Raw genomic sequence first — 21454 nt, 5'->3', positions numbered from 1 at the left:
AGAATTTGCAATTTATTATAAAGTATTCCTATTAATTATAATATAAATATACTTTATATCCTTGCTAAGCCTTCTTCTTAAACTTAAAATTTTAAGGTATCTTAGCTTAATTATTAATTAATTAAAAGGAAAAGGCATTTTATTATCCTTATAACCCCTTATTCTTAGCATTTTAATCCCTTATTATACTTATTATAACTATATTTATTATTATTATATTTTAACTTATTACTTATTACTTTTAAATTAAGGGCTTTAAAAAGTATAAAAATAAACTTATATATTATTAATGCTTAAAATCTTATGCCTTTAATTTATAAGTAATTTAATAATATATATTTATTATTTTATTATAATTTATATATAAGATTAATGCCTTAATAACTTTATTATAAAGTTATAAAAAAAGTTAATTATAAAAATAATTTAACTTTATTTTATTTAATTATTTAAAGCTTTTAATTTATATTATTAATTATTTAAATTAAATATAAAACTAAGTAAAGTTATTATAATTTTATATTTAAAATATCTTAAGCTTAATTAAAATAGCTACTTATTAATATAGGTTTTTATAATAATGCTTTAAATATTTAAAAAACTTATTTATATTAAAGTTATTTTAAGGCTTGCTTTGCTTATAAAATATTACAATATATAATTATATCTTAATAAATAGCTAACTTTATAAAAAGATTTAATATTCTTAAGGACTTTTAATAAAGTTTATATTAATTTATAACTTATATTGCATTATAATCTTTTAAATTAAAAAGCTATTTTAACTATTATTAAATAAAAGCTTAATTAAGAGCGGCTTGCATTAAATTAAGGGTAAATTAAAAAGATTTGCATATATTTTAAGCTTTGCAAGTTAATAAAATATTATTATAAGAAAAGATATAGCAATATTATTATTAACATTAATAAGTATTACTATAAATAATTAAGAAAGCTAAGACGCTTTTTAAGCATTTTTATAACTTAATATTAAAATAAATTAAGGAATCCCTAGCTATATATTTTATAAAAAGATTAATATTTTAAGTATAAGATTATTTATTCTTATAATATAAATATTCTTTTTAATATAATTTAAAGATTGCAATTTAATATTATAAATTAACCTTAAGTATTTATTAAAAGATACTTAAAAGGAATTATAAATTATAATATTTAAAAAGTAAGTTAAGCCTTAAAAAAGCTTAACTTTAAATCTATCTTTTAAGTATATACCTCATTATATAAAAAGGTTAAGTATAATATAAGCTTAATATAAACATGCATTATGGCTTAAGCAATAACTTAAGCTCATTATAATTAATTATTATATTTTATATAAATACTTTATATTTAATAAAAAACCTTTAAATATTATTAATAAAAGTTTAATAATACTTTAAATATTACTTATATTTATATAATATAATCTTTATAATAAATAATAAAAAATAATTATTATAAAAGTTTTATTATATATAACTTATTAAAGTATTTATTAAATAAATAATTAAATATTTTATTAATGCTTTTTATATAAAGGCTATAAATTATAATTTTAAGTTAATATATTTAAAATATATTAAATTAATTAAAGTTTAAATAAGCATTTTATTAATTATATATTTTTTAATAAAAGTTAATAGCTTTTTAATATTATTAATTATATTAATAAATTTATATAATACGTTTTATAAAAAATAAAATTAAAAAAAATAAAGAAATAATAAGAAAGTAAATAATATTTAATAAATTAAGTTAATAATAATAATTTAAAAATTATAATTATAAAAAATAAAAATTATTAAACTTTTTAAGCTTTAAAAGCTAAGGGTTTTTTATTATTATTAAGTTTTTTTATATTAATTAAAAGTATTTATAACTTATATTTAATGTAATTTATTATATTTTAATTAATATTATATTATAATTAATCTTTATAATATTTATTTAATATAAAGAAATTAATATAAGTTAATATTAATTAATATTAATTATTTTAAACTTTTTATTTTATATTAATTTTATTAATTTAAAAATATTAATATAAATATAAAAATAGTACATATAGGCATTATATGCAGCGTGCTTACATAATAAGTGCGCTGCAGGCAATACATAGATTTAAAGGTGCAAGGTTTAAATTAATTTTATTAATAATAGCTGCCAGCTAATGCTAGCCGGCTATTAGCTAATAATTATATGCCCTATATATAAATTATTATAGCTAGCTTATAGCTAAATAAGGAAAGGCTATAGCTTTGCTATAACCTACCCTTTATATTATAGCTAAATTAATTATATACTTTATTTATTTATTATTAATTATATAAAAGCTAAATTAATATTAATTAATACTTACTTAATAAGTATAAATAGTTAAATATTAAAGAAATAAATTTTATTTCTTAAAAGCTTATTTATTTATAATAATTTTATTAAGGGACTTTATGCTAATAATAATGCTATAAGTTATTAAAAAGCTTAATTAAGCATTAAAAACCAATTTATAGCGTTAATATTTAATCTTTAATTATATTTATTAACGCAAATTATTAATAATAATAATTATAATAAGCCTTAATTAAAAAGCCTTCTTTAATATACCCTTAAGCAATCATAACCTTCCTTAATTATTAAAAGCCTCCTTGCAATATTCTTAATTATTAGCTAAATTAGCAATAAGCTGTACTTAATTTTATTTAATTTATAGTAAACACTTAACTTTTAAATAAGATTAATTAATTTATAGCAAATGCTTAACTTTTAATTATATTGCCCTTATACCCTTAGCCCTCTTTATAACACCCTTAAGAAGCCCTTACTTAGTACTCTTAAGAAGCCCTTGCTTAGCACCCTTAAGAAGCCCTTGCTTAGCACTTATAAAAAGCCCTTAAATAGCAACCCTAAGAAGCCCTTGCTTAATATCCTTAAAAAGCCCTCTTTTGCAATTAATGCCCCTTAAGGTACTTAATTAATGCCTTAAGCCTTTCAACCCTTTAAAAAACCCTTAAATATTTAATAAAGTATAAAGCACTTAAATACTTTAAAGTATTAGCAAATAATATTTCTTTTAAGCAATTTATGCACTTAATTAACACATTTAATTAAATACTTTAAATTATTAATTAGCAAAAATAAGTAATTAATGCAATTATTTTATTTACTTAATTAATTTAAAATTATTAAAAAAAATAATTAAGATTTATTATAAGTTTAATTATATAAATAACTTAATTAAATTTTTAAGATATTTACCTTTTAATAATAATTAACGTTTAATTAATAAGTATAACCTTTCCTTTTTTTAATGCCCTTCTTATTAATACTTTTTAATAAAATTTTAAGTATAAATTATTTAAAAAGCTAATAAAGATTAATTTATTAAATAATAATAATATTTAAGTACCATTATTTGTAAGTAAATGGTTTAAAAGTTAGTTATTAGCCTATAAATATGGCATAAAAACGTTTTCTTTCCCTTTCTTTTTACCTTATAATTAATTATTATAAGATTTGCCTTAATAGCAATAACCTTTATATTAATAATAACCCCTTTCTTTAATAAAAAAAAAGTTATTAATATAATTAAAAGCCTTAAAGGTTATTTAAATTATAATAATAACTTCTTTTTAAATAAATTTTAATATAAGTTTTATAAATAAATAAAGAAATGCTTTTAAAAGATTAATTAAAGGCTTTTTTATAAGCTTAAATAAATACTTTATTATTATAAGGTATATATAAAATATAATTATATATTAATAATAAAAGCATTAATTATTTTAACTTAATTACATAATTAAGAATTACTTTAATAACCTTAAAAGGAGTTTATAATAATAACTTTTTACCTATAATTAAAGATATATAAACATTAAAAGAAGTTTAAGCTAATTAAAATAAAGCTAATTATTATAAAGCTAACTATTAAAAAGCTAATACCTCCTCCTTTTTATTAATTATAACTTCTTTATTAATTAGCAATGCCCTTAACATAAGCCTTATAACAATAACTTTTTCCATAATAATAACTTTTTCGTTAAGAAATATAATAATAATAGCTATTATTAACTTAAGCTTAATTTATTCCGTAGGCACTTTAGCTAACTTAATAATAAAAAGAAAGAAGTTATTAAAGTAATAATTAATTAAAGCATAGCATTTAAATACTTTAAGGCTTTAAAGTATTAGCAATTAAATAATTTAATTAAGCAATTTAAGCACTTGAAACATTTAAGCACACTTATACTTAAATACTTACACTTAAATACTTGCACTTAACTTATTAAAGCAATGGTTATAAGGCACTTAGCTCCTTATAGCTCCTTAAAGGATAAAATATTTACGTTAACTAAGTAATTTAATTAGCTAAATAATGATTTAAAGGAAAAGCATAATTTTAAAGCATTTACATATATATATATAAAGATTGTTAATATGGGAATAATATATATAGGCATTATATGCAATATACCTATATAGTAAGTATATTACAGGTAATATATAAATTTAAAGGTATAAGGTTTAAATTAGTTTTATTAATAGCAGCTGCTAGTTAGTACTAGCTAGCTGCTAGCTGGTAATTACATGCCCCGCGCATAAACTACTATAGCTAGCTTATAGCTAAATAGGGGAAGGCTGTAGCTTTGCTGCAACCTACCCTTCATACCATAGCCGAATTAATTATATACTTTATTTATTTATTACCAACCGTACGGAAGCCAAACCATTAATAAATATAATATTAATTTAAATTAATTAATATTAATTATATTATTAAAAATATAATTTATTATAATTTAATAAAATAAATATATTTATATTAATTAATATTAATTAAATTAAATTTATTATAATATAATTAAAATTTAATTAATTAAACCCTTTTTTATTTTTTTTATAAGTTTTAATATTATACTTAATTTTATTATAATTATTATATTATTATTTAATTAATTTATTATAAATTACCTTTTTAATATTATTAATTATTTTATTAACTAGCCGCGCTTTTTTATTTCTTTTAAATAAAGGTTTAAGATTTCTTAATTAAAAATACTTTTTTAAGGTATATTTAAGTCTTTTTTTAATTTTTTAATATTTAATAAATATTATATTAATATCTTTAAAAATATAAACTTACTCTTTTAAAAAAGAATTATTTATTATTATTTATATACTTTTTATTATTTAATTAATAGCTTTTATAATTAATATAAAAAAACTTTTTTAATAAATAAATATTTTACTTTTAATAAAACTTAATTATTAAATAATTTATTAAATATTAAATAATATTTAAAACTTTTATTTTTAAAAAAAAATAAAAAGAAATTATATTAAAGCTTACAAGTAAATATTAAGCTTAAAATTATAAAGTTAAGGTTTTATAGAAAACTTTTAATTTCTTTAAATATAAACTTAATATTTTTTATTAAAAAAATCTTATTATAAGTTATTTTAAATATATAAAAAAAACTTAAACTTAATAATATAATTAATTAAGGCTTAAATAAAGGAATTAAATTTATTATATATATATATATATATATAAGGTAAATATAATATAATATTTAATAATTAAAGTAAATAAAATAAATAAGATAATTTATTAATAATAATAATTATATTATTATTATAATATTAATTAAATTTAATTAATATATAATATTTATAATTATTTATAATTAATATTTAATAATTAATATTTTTCTTTAATTTAATATATTTATTAATATATTAAATTTATTTTAAATTTATTTTAAATTTATTTTAAATTTATTTTAAATTTATTTTAAATTTATTTTAAATTTATTTTATTATTTATTTATTTATTAAAAATAATTTTAATAACTTAATTATTTAAAAAACTTAACTTTATTATTTAATTAATAAGATAATAAATATATTAAATAATTATAAAAAATAAGATTTATAACCTATTTATTTTAATATATTTAATAATAATTATTTATTTTTAATTATTAAGTTAAATAATAATTTAACTTTTTTATATTTATTATAAAGTTAATTTTATTAAAGTTATAAATATTATTATTAATATTTTTTAAAGTTATAAAATTATTAATAATTTAATATTTAATTATTATATTATAAAGTAATTTAAATTAATTTTTAATAATTTTTAAACTTTTATAAAAAGCTTTTTAATAATTATAAAGATAATTAAACTTAATTTTTAAGTTAAGTTATAAATTTATAAAATATTAAGCTTAATACTAATTTATAAGCTTATTATTTTAAAATGTTAATAAAAAGTTAGCTATATTTTTTATATTAAAAAATTATAATACAAATCCTTATTTATTTTATTTAATAATATATTAAATATATATTTATTTTTTAATTTAATTAAGTTTATATTTATTAATATATAATTTCTTATAATTATATTTTTAATTTATCTTTTTATATAAAGTTTATTTTAAGATATAAAAAATTTATATTATTTAAAGGATATTTAAGGGCTTTATATTATTATTTTTAAACTTATTAACTATTTAAAGAATAAAAAAGATTTTACTTTCTTTTAATAAAGAATATATAATATAATATTAATCTTTAATATATTAAATATTTAAATAAGTAAATCAAAGAAAAATTAATATAAAAACTTAAAATATAATTAATATTATAAAGAAGTTATTTTATATAAATCTTAATAACTTTTAATTATATTATATTTATATTAATTATTTTAAATTAATAAAATTAATTAAAAATAAAAAGTTTAAAATAATTAATATTAATTAATATTAACTTTTATTAATTTCTTTATATTAAATAAATATTATAATTAATAAAAGTTAATAAATATTATAAATATAAATTATTATATAATATTAGCTATAATATAATAAATTATATTAAAGATTTATTATAAAAATATATATTAATATAAGTAATAAGAAATTAAGTTTTTAATTAAGATTATATTTATAAGGTTTATTTTATAAAGAAATATTTTAATTTTCGCTATATGATTAATTGCTTAGTTATTAATTTTAATTTATAATATTATTAAAAGCAGTTTTTACTAGCTTTATTTATATGGTTATAATAAGGTTATTTTTATTTTCTTAATTATAAATTATAATTATATTAAAAATTTATTATTATTAATATTATATTGTTTTAATGCGGGTTATTTAAGCGTTTATTATTATATAAAGGGATTAAATATATATTATTTAAAAAGCATATATATGTAAATTAAAAATAAAATTATTTAATTATTTAATAAGGATTTTTATAAGAGCTTATAATATATATTAATATAAGCGGAAAGAAATTAAGTTTTTAATTAAAATTATATTTATAAGAGTTGTTTTATAAATATTATTTTAATCTTTTTATATAATTAATTATTTAATTATTAATCTTGCATTATTTATATTAATAATTTAAAGTTATAATATTATTAAAAATAGTTTTTATTAACCTTATTTATATAATTATTATAAAGCTATTATTATAAGCTATAATTAAATTTAAAACTTATTATTATTAATGTTATATTGTTTTTTTAATGCTAAGTGTTTAAGCGTTTATTATTATATTATAAAGGGACTGGATGCATGTTGCTTAAGAAGCATATGTGTATAGATTGAAAACGAGACCACTGGGCTGACTGGATGCATACTGCTTAAGAAGCATACGTGAACAGGTTGAAAACGGGACCACACAACTTAATAGATAGAGCTGAAGCGGTCAGCGCTCCGACCTGCTGATTCCTAGGATATTGATCTGTGCCGCAGCCAATACATAGACCGGCCGGAGAAATGCAAGTCACGTTGGCGTGGCACCCATGTACTCGCACAGGTGAGCATGTTCAATACGAGTAAATGAGAAACCGGTACGTATACCCAGCGGTGCAGCTTGGTCAACCTCTTCAAGATTTAGGGACGCTCCCATGATACTCTTCGGAGCCGCTGATCAGGAGGGTATGGAAGCGTAACGGCTTGTGTGGAATTCAGGAAGACTCATGTACGGCGTTACCATCTGAACACATCACAGGTCCTGTTTTGTAGTTCAACGGTCGATGAGCAGCTTCTTCTGCACGATTAACATTCTTCTTCCTCGGGGCCTATGAATATGGCCACTATATCTGTGCCCAACCCGAGGAGTAAGTAACATGAAATTGCCCTCACATTTGATAATTGCTGCGAGTAACGATGCGATCTATACCAACAGGTACTAGTACTAGCAGTGAGCCATGACCTGGACCCACTCAGCTGGAATTGTGGCGACGAAGGGCTGGACAACTTGCAGAAGAAAGATCCAAACGGGTGCTGCGTTAGCGGCACACGTGACCCAACGGAGTCTACACAGACTGGAGACTAAGACCATGGTCACAGATGTAGAGATACGGATGAGTCCCTGGTGGGCCACGCTAAACAATAGGCCAGATTGACTGAATTTACATCTGACAAGCGAAGGGGCAGTGACTGAAGAAAAATTGCCAACAACTTTGTGGGAAGAATTGGGGAGAAACAACGGGATAGCTGGCCACAGAAAAGTATAAAAGCTTTGAGATGACAGGGACTAATATGGTCTCAACTTCTCTTTCGTTCCATACTAGTAAGGCTTACGCCAGTCCCAACTTGCATGAAACTCGACAATTTAAATCCCCAGAGACACGCTCAGAAATCGCCAAATCACGTTCCCAAAAGCGTAGTATTCCGAAAAGCGTCCACGATACTCGTTCGCCTGCATGGAAGCCTTCAACCACGGGTCCCGACTAAAAGCACATCGCGATCGGTTCACAACTCTCCCCGGGGAAATTCAAGACCAAATTCTCACCCATGTACTCTGCGCCTTCCCAAGGCCAGAAACTACAGATCCGGCTAACGATGGCAAATATATCGGGGAGTGCAGCAAGCTCGCCTTGATGCCGTGGAGGATAGATACGCGCATACTGGGCTACCCAGATCCAGAGGTCCGCTTACGAGCGAGGAGAGTGATGTTATCGATCAACCAGTTCATCTACATCAAGTCTGAGTCTGTCAACCTGCGACCTATATTCCACGCTTCCCAGGTCCCGATTGCTGCTCTGACGCTCGGAAGATATGCCCGAGGCCGCGTGGAAGAGCTCTCCGAATTCTTCATCGTCACCCATCAGATCGAGAGGCTAGGAGGCGTCTGCTCTTCGATAACAAGCACCGCAAAGCCATGGGGCCGGACTCACCGGTCCCTCGAGAGGCTTGATCTGATTGTTCACGGCCGCCCTCGACTGCAGGAATTCGTCATTCTCCGCAGGGATCTTGCCCTTTTCTGCAAGGCTCTTGATGGCGCTGACAGCGGTTATCATCGCTTTGGGGCATGTACCCGGCATACACTTACGGTCCACGACAATAAACCTGCCGAAGACATTCCGGTCTTGGACCCGTCAAATTTTCTGAAGCCCTACCTGGATACACTCCACGGTTTTAAGGACTTCACCATCCATGGCAGTATAAAGCCGGACGTGGCCCGGGACATCGAGACGAGCGTGAGCGGTCAAATCGCAACGCCCCGGATTCAGGACATCCTTGAAGATGTGAATCGCAAGATGAGCCAAGCCGATGGATATCTGAACCTCGAACGGCCCATACAAGCCGCTCACACCTACGCGAGGGCGTCGCAAGGACTGGTCTGGCTGTACAGCAGAGGTATTCTTCCACGCGGAACCGATTTCTCGCCTTGTCCGGAACTAGCCGAGCTGTTCTTCGAGCTGGACCTGCGACAGGCCGAGGCATGGTTGATCGTGATGCAGAAGAGGCATGACGCCGCCGAGGGCGTCATACGAAGCATGCCTGAAAAGGCACAGTCCCGCGGCGACCATCTCGAGGACCGAGGCGACCCGACGAAGTACTCGAGCCTAGTGGACCTCGTACATGGCACCGTAATCCACCAAATCCCCCCGCCGCTCGAGCACAGGCCGAGTCTCCACCAGGCCGCCACCCAGCTGTATCACACGGTGAAGGCCGAGCGGCTCGGCGACCGCGGGACCGTGTTTACCTGGACAAATATTAACAATGCTCTTCGCATGGCGCCGGACGATGATGAGATCCGCCGTGAAGCTGAATTGATTCGTAGGCGCATGTCGCCCTGGACTCTGCGATGGATACCAGAGTGACAGTATTAGAGTCCGAGAGTTCTCTTTGCCATGGAAACATTTGATGAGCATAGCGTCTGAGTAATATCAATCTAAGTGCATAGCAAACCTAGTTTAAGCAAATCACGAAGCTAGCATGACTGACAGCTACAATGCCTTGTGTGGAACGTGATTCGCAAAGCTTGGTGGCGAGAGAATGGAATCATACTTGCAAGAGATTGCCCAAGAGCTGACGGCGTATTGATCAGGCTCATCCTGCCGTCCGCTTGTGAATGATCTGTTAAACCAACCGAACAAGCGAACATGCCCGAGTCTAGCCATATGCTCACAGATGACTACGCGACCGACCAGATTACCAGACACACTCAATCTCGTACGGTATACCGTAGAAAAGGCCGTTCTTTGGTTGGCTTGTGTGCGGACGGAGACAACAAGACGTCGAACCAAGCCTCTGAAGCCGTGTGAAAGACATCTGTACATCCCCGTCTCAGGGTTCAACCCTGACAGGGGTATCCCACCCGAACCAATCCATCCCCGACGTCAACCTATCCGATTCCCAAAATCAAACCTCGCCCGTCGCCCGTCGTCCGCGCCCACACCCGTATTCCCACCGGCCACGACAACCCGCACCGCAAGCCATGGCCAAGAAAGTGCGCCGCTCCCCGAAAGCTCTTCCCGCCAGCTTCGCTCCATCGACACTGACTGATAACCCTGTGTGTGAGCAGTGAAATCCCGTATCGTCTCGGTGCGGCTCCTCTCGATGGCCATGACGGGCTTCTTCTACCAGTTCACGCGCCCGCGAACGTCGCCGCCCATGAGCATGCTCAAGTACGACCCGATAGGTACGGCGCCCGCCCGCCCACTCGACCCCTTATCATTCAATCTGCCGCCCTGAATATTCCTCCCGCCATCCAGTCGCGACAGCGCATGCCCCTCCCCCTCCCCCCCAACTGCCCGCCCGCCAACGCGCCGCAGCAGCACAGTCGCATGCGCCCCGTTCGAGACCACGGGGAGCAGGTGTCCAGGCTTGTGCGGCGTACAACGGCTGAATGAGGAGCGGAAGCGCTGTTGCGACTTGGTGGACGGGGTCCAGGCAACCGAATCACACTGCTGGCGCGGCCCATTTGCTAACATTGAGTTCCTGATTCAACAGTACGAAGAAAGGTCCTATTCCTCGAGCAAAAACGGAAGGGAAATAGGTAGACAATTACAGATCCTACCATCGCTTGGTCGATGGCCTACAAATACGAGGACACAAATGAGAAACATATCGACATCCGGAAAGTGTGCGCGCACCTTCTTAAGAGCGCTTCTGAGGATGGCACACACGGGAGAAAGCACAGCACTGCTGATGCGAAGTGGTTGTCGAGGAAGGTTGGCTTGCCCCATCTTTTGACGGAACTTGTCGCAATACCCACAGGTCTGGATCGTGAGGATGGTTGTATCTCAAAGACAACGGCGCTCCTTTTCTTGTCTGTTCGGCGGGTTCTGATTGAAGAGACGGCCATGATGGCAACTACTTCACACTTGCGCCACATGATTGTATATCGAGCAAGTATCGATTAGTGGTGGAGAGCTACAACTCAGACATCCTCATCCTCAGCAATTCCATCCATCTCAAGCTACACGCTGTCACTTCATCGGCCTTGTCACGGTTGCCTTCGTCCGCCAAAGTCAACCACACCAAAATCAAACAACCTTCACCAAAGCTACACTTGCCATTGATCCCTTGCTCTCCCCCTTTGCAAATCGCAACATTCTCCGTAACTTTTGACTCTAGCAACACCAAATTCCATTCTTACTGCCAATTTTGTCGGATTTCAATCCTCTCTGAGCAAGACCATCCTGCGAGTTTGCAACGTAAGGGATTATTGACCCATGGTGAACCGCTTGGCTCGATAAGGTGGGTCTGTGGGCTCACTCCTTACTCTCTGGGAATGGGTGATGGAATCCTGAGAATCCTCGTTCTGTCGTGAAGAGCGGCGACGTGGGTATTCGAGCGACTGCGAATCCTGGCTACCGTCCTGCGAGTTCGAAATCGCGCTCGATGCAAGTGATGCATTCGGATTCCCTAGATTCGAGTCTTCGGCTCTAGTATGAATGCGCCTCTGTCTTCCAGCCTCGTGCCCTGCTGTGGAGACGCTCTGTTCGAAGTAGAAACTGCGAACAGGAGAAATCAATTCATCGAAGATGTTTGTGTTCTTGCGAGCTCTCTTGCGCGGTGCGCTCGGGGGAACTTGAGACTCGCTGCCCTGGCTCACTTGGCACTCCGGAGGGGACATGCAATTTTTCGAAAGCTTTGGATTTACCTTCTCTGTATGAACACTGGCTCGCTTTTGAGGCGATCCCATCTCTGGGCGGTCGATCTGCTTGCGCTTTCTTGGCTCTCGTCTAACCTGAGTCTTTTCGCCCGTGATGGCGCTCTCGGCTCGAGTGGTACCTGAAACAGGTCTGTTGTAAGGTGCGCGGGTGAAATCAGTGCGAGTGAAGGTGCCTTTGTCCTGAACATCCTGTTCTCCTTGCTCTCCATCTCCTCCACGGGCTGATTTCGTAAGAGCAAATGTCTTATAGGTTCTGCGTCCAAAGAACCCCCGGCTAGGCAGACTTGAGGATTGGGCGACACCTCTTGGCTCAGCAAGGTCTTCGTCCTCAATAATGGTGCTTTGGCTGCTTGCTTTCATGATAGACTTTGGTGGATTCGCTGATCGTCTGTGCTCTTGTTCTGCTGACACTGACGGAGGAATTGGGGAAGGTGCACTCTGACTTGGACTTCTGATTATCACACGACGACCAACTTGATCCAGCACTCTCGTGGCCAGGTTCTTCGGTGGCATTTGCTTTTGTGGGCTATTAGGCGGCAGGTCTGCCCAGACATCCTTGCTGGTAGTGGACTCTCCTGCTATACCTTGGTCGCCCATTGGGGCCGACCTTCCTTGAGCTTGACAATACTGGAAGATGGCCTCATGTAGGATGTCGATTTCAAGGAACGCTTTTAGCTTGGGGTCGATACCGTTGAGATCACCATCTTGGGCCTTTCCGAGTTCAGAGACAAAGCCCTTCACAGCGTGATGGCTTTTCGTCCACTCCTTCAGGCCGTCGAGAGCCTTCTGTACTTGCTTGTCGTACATTTGGGCGTCTTCTGACAGTTGGGTGATTTCTCTTTCCTTGCGCGCAAGCTTGGCTTCGAGGTCAGTGACTTGCGCCGACCTGTGATCAATGGCCTTTCGAATCTCCATGTCTTTCTCATTTGCCTCTTCGCCAAGTCTATTCGCTTTAGTTTGTGCTGTCGCCAGCTCAGATCTTAGCTCGTCAACTGTCGTATCGGCTCGTTTGTTCATTTCTTCAACCATCGAGACCTGTTGCTTCGCCGCATTGAGTTCGTCTTTCAGTGCAGTGCTCTCTGTCTGTACTTGTTTCAGAAGCGTGCTGATGTTCTCTTTAGCAATTCCCATATCGCGTGTAACTTCCTGCCGAGCCACCTGAACTGCGGCTTCTTGGGCAGCACGTGCTGCTTCCTCGCGCTGCTCCATCAACCTTTGCAGCTCTTGGGTGTGCCTCTTGTGCTGTTCCGTCTCGTTAAGGAGCGCTGCCTGACTGTGCTGAAGTCTAACTTCGAGGTTACGGGTAAGTGCGGCTTTTCCGGCGACGTCCACCTTCAGCTTCTCGCAATCTTCATGGAGCGACTTCGCTCGTACGGCTTGTTCCATGTCGTTGGCCTGAGCCTGTTCTAGCTCCGCGATCTCATTCTTGAGGCCCTCGAGGTCTTTCTCACGTTGTCGATTCGTGACTTCAGCTTGTTCCAAATTGTCAAGAAGAACCTTGCACTCGTCCTCTCGTAATTGCACATCAGCTTGGAGCTGGGCGTTGTCTGCCTGGGTCTGCTCAAGAAGCTCCGTGAGAACATCCTCACGATCCTCGAGCTTCATCCAGAAATCTTCCATATAGTCCTCAACGGCATCAGACAGCTTCTGCAGGTTGGATTGAATCTCTGTGTGCGACTTGAGCACTGGGTTGAGCATACTACAAATCCAGTCAGCATATAGCCAGCATATAATATATAGTGACTTACGTGGAAAATGTCTGCACATTGGCTTCTTGTATCTTCTCGATGATGCTTGCCTGTGGCTCAACCCGTTTGTCAAGGGCGCACAAATGCTCAACGATTTTGTCAAGTCTGCTTGGTCAGCCTTTGGCTAATGTCAAGAAGGAAACCGCAGACTCACTTGGCATGGGTCTCTTCGGCTGCTGCTCCGTCTCGCTCGACCTGGCTAGACGCAAGCTCTCCCAGCTTTGCAGTGATCTGCTCAATCTGCGCCTCGAAGGTTTTCACTGCGCCTTGGATTGATTCAACGGTTGCATTTTGCTCAAGGAGACCCCGAATAGTCTCCTGCTCTCGCTTGACATCGGCTTCCCGCTCTTGGATTCTCTGATGTAATGAGTCGAGTTTGTTGTTGACTGGTGTTCATCAGCTTGTGAAGAAAAGTTGTCTGCAAGACCAGAACTTACATTCTCGTTCCTTGGAACTATACTCGGCCACCGTTGATTTGACAATCTGAGTGAGCCTTTCACGCGTCGCTTGCAGGTCTTTTCGTTGCTGCTCATCCAGCGCCTTCCGCTTGTGCTCTTCTTCTCGCATCTGCTTGATAGCAGTCTCGCACTTCGTCTTGGCAGCCTTGTACAGATCTTGCTGCTCCGCGGTGGCCGAGTTCAGGTGCTCCTTGTAAGTTCGACACTTTTTCTGTAGCTCAGACAGCTTGGTTGAGCGATCCTCAAGATGTTGATTCGCAGACTCGAGTTGCTCCTGAAGGCGAACTCGATCTTCCTCAAGTTCCTGAATCCTTCCGGACTTGCCTTCACTCTGTCTCTGGAAGTTTGACAACTTTTGTTCCTGTTTTCGAATGTTGCGTTCAAGATAGGAGATCTCTTGGTCCTTTCGCCTCCATCCACTTCTCATCATCTCAAAATGACTGTTTAAGGCTTGTGCAAGATTTCCCGCAACCACATCCATCTCAGGTGACTCGTACGACTGCTGAATATCTTCAAGTGAAGGACTGTGGTAGTTCACCGCAGCTCGAGGATCCCGTCTTCTGATAGAAGGTGTGTCATCAGGGTGGCGGGAGTCCTGGTGGCGCGAGGGACGAGGTCTGCCCGAGGCGGATGGATGAGGGCGCGACCGCCTTTTGCTGATGTTTGATCCGCGCATAGATGAGCGAGATGATGGACAATGGGTTGGGGTCTTGGTCTTGGATAATTGACGGACGTCCCTCATGGGCCGGTTGAGATTGAGAGGTGGAGACTTTCCGAGCGTTTTCTTTTGAACAAGACCTTCGCGCAGTGCTTGATGCTGAGATGTCTCTCGCGGTAATTGTTGAGGGAGTTGGGCTGGGGAAACGGAGGTGTCATTTGGCAACGAAATGCGATGTCTCGGCCCGTTGGCCTGGACAGTATCTGAAGGCTGATCTTGCTGCAGGCGCTGGTGGACTGAGTGGTGACTTCCTCTTCCCTGCTCACTGAATGATTTGTCTTGATGAGGCACTTGTCCCTTGAATTGAGGGACGCCATGGCCTTGTGCCTCTGCCATGCTCAAACCCTCCGGATTGAGCAATTGGCGAGCATGAGAAGATTTTGTCATAGGTGCTTGATCTCTACCCTCTGGAAGTGGGTATTGTGGCTGATAGTCCTCGAAAGGAGGACGCCTTGCAAAGGTTTGGGTTCGAGTGAGATGTCCAGCATCGTTTGCAACGGGCTGGATGTTCTCTTCGGAGGCCAGGCTGCCCTCGATGCTGCGAAGAACTGCGCCAGATGAATCTTCAACAGGAAGATGTCTCGAGTTGGGAGAAACGACCAGACCAAATTGCCTAGTGGCGAAAGGAGTCGACTGGACAGAGCCGGTTGCAACGGCGTCAGGGGCTTTGCTGTTCGGATTGTCGATAACAACAGAAGTGGCATGGGCCGTCGACTTTGCAGGAACCGGGCGGCCGAATTTTCCAGGAACAATCTTCACCGGCTTTGCCCAGAAGAAGCTCTCACCTGGGTCAATGTCCAAGTTTTGCGGCCGAGACAGCAATTGAACGCCTCCCTCTCGCTCAGTCGGTGACGAGAGGTCATTCTCAGGGCTATCACCTTGGGTTTCAGGCAAAGGAGGCAGGGCATTATGCAGAGTCATAGACTCCTGGGCATCTTTGTCCTTGGTAGTTCCATGAGAGTGAGAGGACATGTCCGGCGGCCCAGGACTGTTGTGGGAGGCGGGCAAGCTCGCCTCCATGCTGGGCAAGCAGACCGTGACAGCAATGGAACGAGGACGCAGTGAGGCGAAGGGCTGATCGGAAGGGAACAATGACGTGTGAAAATCAATATCGTAGGTTTGTTGTCCCGTTGGATCTGATGGACAGTTGAACGGAAGCTGAGAAGACAAGGGCTTTTGTCATGAGCTGCACTTTGGTGTGCTGTGAGGGACGAAGCACAACTTCCAGGCTTTTCCTTGGAGTCACAGCGAAAAGTAGTCAGGCAGACGCTAAGAAGATACAGAAGGGAAGGAACGTATTTGCGGTGGGTGCTGTCGTGAGAGTAGGCAGGTACTGTGACGGCTTCACCTTCCAGGGAAGGAACCACTCCCCAACCACTGGTCAGCCGCTGGAGATATGAGGATTCATGACTGCCCTGGGGTCCCCATTGAATTAAATAGTGCCTAGGCATTAAAACTGAGTAGTTCGGCAATCTCAATGTCGACTTTGGAGACAGTTGATTCTGCAAGTGGTATTCGACCATTCTCGCCATCACCGACTTCAGCTGGCACACCCAGGTTACTGGGACGACCATTAAGATGATACCGAACCGTATAGTCTGGCCTCGAGTATTCGATTCGTGGGACAGGCGAGAGGAATTCACCACAGCGCTACCAGTTGCAAAAAGTCGAAGTGGTGTCGTCGAAGTCCTCATCCTACTTCTGATCGGGATTGGACTGCTTCGTCCATCCTCGCAGAAGTAGCCAACATGACGGCCACGTAATAGCTAGATATGCAGCTGATGGGCTCATAGTGCTGTCAATTTGTCAGCACTTACATTCTTCAGAGGAGAAAATGGTCAAACGTAGCCATCCGGCTGCGCAGCCTGGGAGAAGCAATTCCGGACATGGCCAGCCGCCTCAGCAGTCGACAGAAAAACGTGAAGCAAATCGCGACAACAAACCATCTCAGATTAGGCGCTGCGAGGCCCGAAACACGATGTAGTCTAAAAACGAGCTCGCCTGATACTATTCATAGTCTTTTACCGGGGCTTCGCGTCAAGCTCATCTGGCAGGAGAGAAGATCCCTCAGTACCCGCTCGCTTACGGACCTTGTCTTACCCAAACGAGTCCACCGGCCAAAGAAGCAAGAGTCGCCAAAGCAACGTGAGGCCGTTTCGGGGTATAAAACTTCGCCCGGGTAGGGACGTAGGCAATTTGCATTGCACGTACCCCAGAATCTCGCCCGGCGGTAAGTGGCACTTGGCTGACACGGGCTGTCTTGGTCGAGCATCTTTTTTTGGTGCTTCCCCAGTCTCGACGTGGTCACAGTGGTAGGCCTGCAAGAGCCAGTAGATTTCTACCAAGTATGCAGCTCGGCACGAGCAGATATTAACCCAAGCCCATTGCCGTTCTGCGACTGTGAGTCAGCCCTTGTGATTGCGAGTCCCACGACGACGACTACGACGACGAGAAGGGCACATTGGACACCCTGCAACGTTCCCGAATCGTGACTGCCCGGGTGTGATGCAGCAGCTTTGGCAGATTCTGACTGACAAGCGGGGAAATGGAAGAGAATTAGCATCGTGACGAGATTTACGCGACCCAGATCCGCAGAATACACTGGTGAGAAAGTCGCCCACCCTCAAGAGTTGAAGTCAAGGGCACGGCGCTTACAAGCACCCCGGCATCCCAGCCCCTTTGCTCTTATTGGCCGAAGCGGGCCGGCCCAACTCAGGGGTACTGTGAAGAGATCCGCAAGGACGGGCGCGTAGCCGCACCGGCCCTCGCCAATGACAGAAACACAGCCTGCAAAAGAGCTGTCAGTTTCACCTGGCACTTCTTGGGCGGCCAATGGCGGCACCACTGACATCGGGTTGCCCAAGTGCCGAGGAGGGTCCAGCGTGCATGCATATGCACTGCTTTCTTTGGCAGCACCCACGATGTCCACATGCGCCCTTGTCTTTCCGTGACGATTGCCTTCTGCAGACTGAGGGCGACGCCTAGCGTGGTATTTCATATGGGTATTGATGTGTGACTGTAGATCTAGGTATCTAAATAGAGCGGCTCCGCGCTCTGTGAAACAATGTCGGGGCGTATTCATACCCTACTCTCTCTCCGGATTCCTTCGACTGCAGTCCCTTCAAGTCTCCCCTCCACATTCCCCTCCGCTCGCAGGGTTGACGAGCATCTCCTTGTAGCGTCTTCCGTCTGCGACGGTATTTCGAATTTCGTAGCCTGCGGCCTTTGTCGTGTGCTCTTCACAATCATGGCTGCGACATCGTCTGCGGCCTTCCCGCTCGCAACCAGCGACCCATACACCGGTGGAGGCGACAATACCGCGGGGACAGCGAACGCAGGTTCCGATGGCAGTCCCGACAATGACGCCGGGGCGTCTGGCAGCAGCAGCGGGAACTTTCAAATCTCCCAAGGCGCGCTGATCGCCATCATCCTAATCGTGGTATTTGTTGCACTTCTTGGCAGTAAGGCACTCCCATCTCTCATTTCCGCCGCTTGTGCTAACCGTGTGCAGTCGCTTCTGGAACACTCTTCTATCTCGCGAAGAAGAGAGAATGGAAAGTCCGCGAGACCGTTCGCAAGTCGGCCAAGAAGGTGGTCACAGCACTGACACCACGACGCTCCGAGTTCCCGAAGTCTGTAAAGAAACAGCCGACGAAGTCAAGGGGTGGACGTGGCCGGGTTGAAGACGAGATTCCACCCACTCCGCGCTTGAAGCCGGAGGATCTCGAGAAAGGCCTGGCTGCAAAGGTCGATGTGAAGCGGAAGTACTTCCATCGGAAGTAGGGGCATCACAAGCGGATGGGAAGCGGGGGAGGTGCTTCGAAGCGACATGTCCCTTGGTCGCGAGTCTGATGAGAGCATGAGTGGTTCAGAATGGGCTTATGGATCGGCCTTGATGCCACTCGGAGCAGAATGAAGTTCAGGGGTGTAATTGAGCCGGATAATATAAGTATGAGCCAGATGTATTATAGTTTCCTGAAGGTATTCGTGCTGGCACTCCGTCTTTGCGCTGAGCGTTTGTTGTCAGAGGCAGGCTGCTCGGGCTTCTGCTTTTTCTTGGATTCTGGCACGAAAGTAATTGATCTCTCGCCCACTGCATCACCCTGCGAAATCTTGCCCACGCGGCCATTCTTCTGCACGCGTGAGCCGAGAGCGACATCCTTACTTCTACCAGCCTGGCCGGATGATGAGACTCGCATGGAGACACCTTGTGATTGTTGTTGGATCGGTTCACTGTGCTGTTCACTTCCAGTGTCCTCGTCCGACTCTTCTTCAGAATCGACACGTTGCCTTCGAGCACCGTTTGCGCCTGCTTGCGCGCCGGCCGTTGTGCTAGGGTTGAGCATCTTGAACTCCCTGCTCGTCTCGTCGACAGCAAAGTCTTCGTCGTCGAAGAGCTTGCCGAAACGCTCGTCCCCAAGGACGCCTGCATTGGTATCCACGGTTTCTCTCTTTTCTTGCCGCGCAAGGATCTTGTCGGCGAGTTTCTGGTTGACCTTGACTTTCTTGGTGCCCCGAATCCTGCTTGCACGCTCCTTCTCCACCTTCTGTTGGATCCTCTTTTGACGTTCCTCCTCGAGCACGAACGGGTTCGCGACCAGGTGCGCTTGCTCGTACAGTTTCGTGTCGACAAAGTAACCGTGCATGTACGGGCGGAGCGTAGGGGTTCCAACAAGATGATCCAGGCTGAGTGCCTTCAACTCCGGTAGGGTCAAGAACTTGTAGTTGTCGTATGTCTCTGTGCGGGCTTCCTCGGTCATTTCCTCCACCATATTGTCCAGGAATCCACACCACTTTGGTGCTGAACCCAGGGATGGAATGTGGAACACGTGCTGCTGCTTGCCTTCGTTGGCAGTCACAAGTGTGCCTGTATCCTTGACCCACTGAACGCAGTTCAAATCGGTAGTGGGCTCTATATGCGTCCAGGCTTCGCCACTCGTCTCGTCCCAAATTTTGATGATTTTCTTGTCTGATGTCAAGATCTTCCTCTCCTGGGATGCTGTTTTGAGATGTAGAATGTTTTGGATAGCGTAACCAAAGCCTTGGTCTTTTCGAAGAAGAGGGACTGGCCTTCGTAGGTCAAAAACGGAGCATATGCCCTGGCTCGTGCCTATGGACAGAGAAAGTCCGGAATAAGTGTTGAAGTCCAAGGCTGTCACCTGTCCCTCCAGACCTTCGAGAACAGCTACCTTAGACCTGACCCGTGGGTCGATCATTTCCACTGAGCCCTTGGATGTGCCGAAAGCCAGCAAGTTGTGGGTATTTTCGGCGACGGCGGCCGAACTGACGCAACCAGCCTCAATACTGCCCTGCAAGCCGGACTCGATCCCGTCGTCACCACCAACATCAATCTCGTAAGACTTCATGAACCTGCCTTCGACAAGATTCATACGGAAGACTTCTCCTGTTCCATTTGATCCCAGTCCTGTGGCTGCGACGAGGGCCTCGGACGAGTTGCGGTCGTAAACAAGATCTCGGCCGTACCGTGGCAACCTTATTTCGTGATGACATCCAGCCAAGGTATGGAACTCGAGCTTGCGATCGGACTGGAGGTGAAGCGACTTGGAGGCATCTTGGCTCAGGAGGACGAAAGATTGGTTGAGGGCCGAGGTGTGTCTGTCCCAACTGAGGGAGAGCTGGCTGAGGTCGTGGGTGTGTATTTGCGGTTTGTATGTGCCCGTGCTCATGATCCACTGGCCATCCTCGGAGACCCTCACGCAGACACTGGCCTCCTCGAACTCGAAGTCCTGGAGCAGTTCGACTCGACTTGAATATTCGGGGTCATATTTCAGACTCCTCTTCCTTCTGCGGGCAAGCCAGTCTGGCAGCGGCCTGCCTGTGGATGCGCCCGAGACCGTGTAAACTGGCACAAGGCCAGGCGTGGTGATCTTCATGCTCTCTCGCAGCCGCTGGTCGAAGGAGAAACGCACAGCTGCGGACTGGCAAGGCAGAAGTTGGCGCAACAAAAGCGTGGCGAGGCTTGTTCGAGAAAAAGAGGCGGAAAAATCACCTGTAACGCAGGCTCAGAAAGTAATTCTTATCGACAGTACTTTTTGGTCTTATCGATCTTCGCTAGGCCCACCAAAAAC

General features: G+C 39.3%; 5 protein-coding genes across 5 annotated transcripts; 3 read left to right on the top strand and 2 right to left on the bottom strand.

Annotated features, from left to right (window-relative positions):
- Positions 1 to 8118: 8118 nt before the first annotated feature.
- INS49_009757 (uncharacterized protein) lies at positions 8119 to 10141 on the top strand (the record flags this gene model as incomplete). Its single annotated transcript, XM_043170485.1, has 2 exons — positions 8119 to 8149; positions 8865 to 10141. The coding sequence occupies 2 exons, from the start codon at positions 8119 to 8121 to the stop codon at positions 10139 to 10141; spliced, it is 1308 nt and encodes a 435-aa protein (XP_043025050.1).
- A 282-nt stretch (positions 10142 to 10423) lies between these two features.
- On the top strand, positions 10424 to 11015 carry INS49_009756 (uncharacterized protein; the record flags this gene model as incomplete). The annotated part of the gene is made up of 2 exons (XM_043170484.1): positions 10424 to 10493; positions 10843 to 11015. The coding sequence occupies 2 exons, from the start codon at positions 10424 to 10426 to the stop codon at positions 11013 to 11015; spliced, it is 243 nt and encodes an 80-aa protein (XP_043025049.1).
- A 973-nt stretch (positions 11016 to 11988) lies between these two features.
- On the bottom strand, positions 11989 to 15523 carry INS49_009755 (uncharacterized protein; the record flags this gene model as incomplete). Its single annotated transcript, XM_043170483.1, has 7 exons — positions 11989 to 12372; positions 12430 to 12560; positions 12885 to 14140; positions 14190 to 14294; positions 14344 to 14575; positions 14627 to 15008; positions 15446 to 15523. The coding sequence occupies 7 exons, from the start codon at positions 15521 to 15523 to the stop codon at positions 11989 to 11991; spliced, it is 2568 nt and encodes an 855-aa protein (XP_043025048.1).
- A 3089-nt stretch (positions 15524 to 18612) lies between these two features.
- INS49_009754 (uncharacterized protein) lies at positions 18613 to 19148 on the top strand (the record flags this gene model as incomplete). Its single annotated transcript, XM_043170482.1, has 2 exons — positions 18613 to 18826; positions 18877 to 19148. 2 exons carry the CDS (start codon positions 18613 to 18615, stop codon positions 19146 to 19148), a joined length of 486 nt encoding a protein of 161 aa, XP_043025047.1.
- Positions 19149 to 19330: 182 nt separating this feature from the next.
- Positions 19331 to 21259, bottom strand: INS49_009753 (uncharacterized protein; the record flags this gene model as incomplete). The annotated part of the gene is made up of 1 exon (XM_043170481.1): positions 19331 to 21259. One exon carries the CDS (start codon positions 21257 to 21259, stop codon positions 19331 to 19333), a length of 1929 nt encoding a protein of 642 aa, XP_043025046.1.
- Between the last annotated feature and the right edge of the window lie 195 nt (positions 21260 to 21454).

Source organism: Diaporthe citri (assembly GCF_014595645.1).
Source record: "Diaporthe citri strain NFHF-8-4 chromosome Unknown scaffold_4, whole genome shotgun sequence".
In the NCBI taxonomy this organism is placed as follows: Eukaryota; Fungi; Ascomycota; class Sordariomycetes; order Diaporthales; family Diaporthaceae; genus Diaporthe; species Diaporthe citri.
This window is presented reverse-complemented; position numbering and strand designations above follow the sequence as displayed.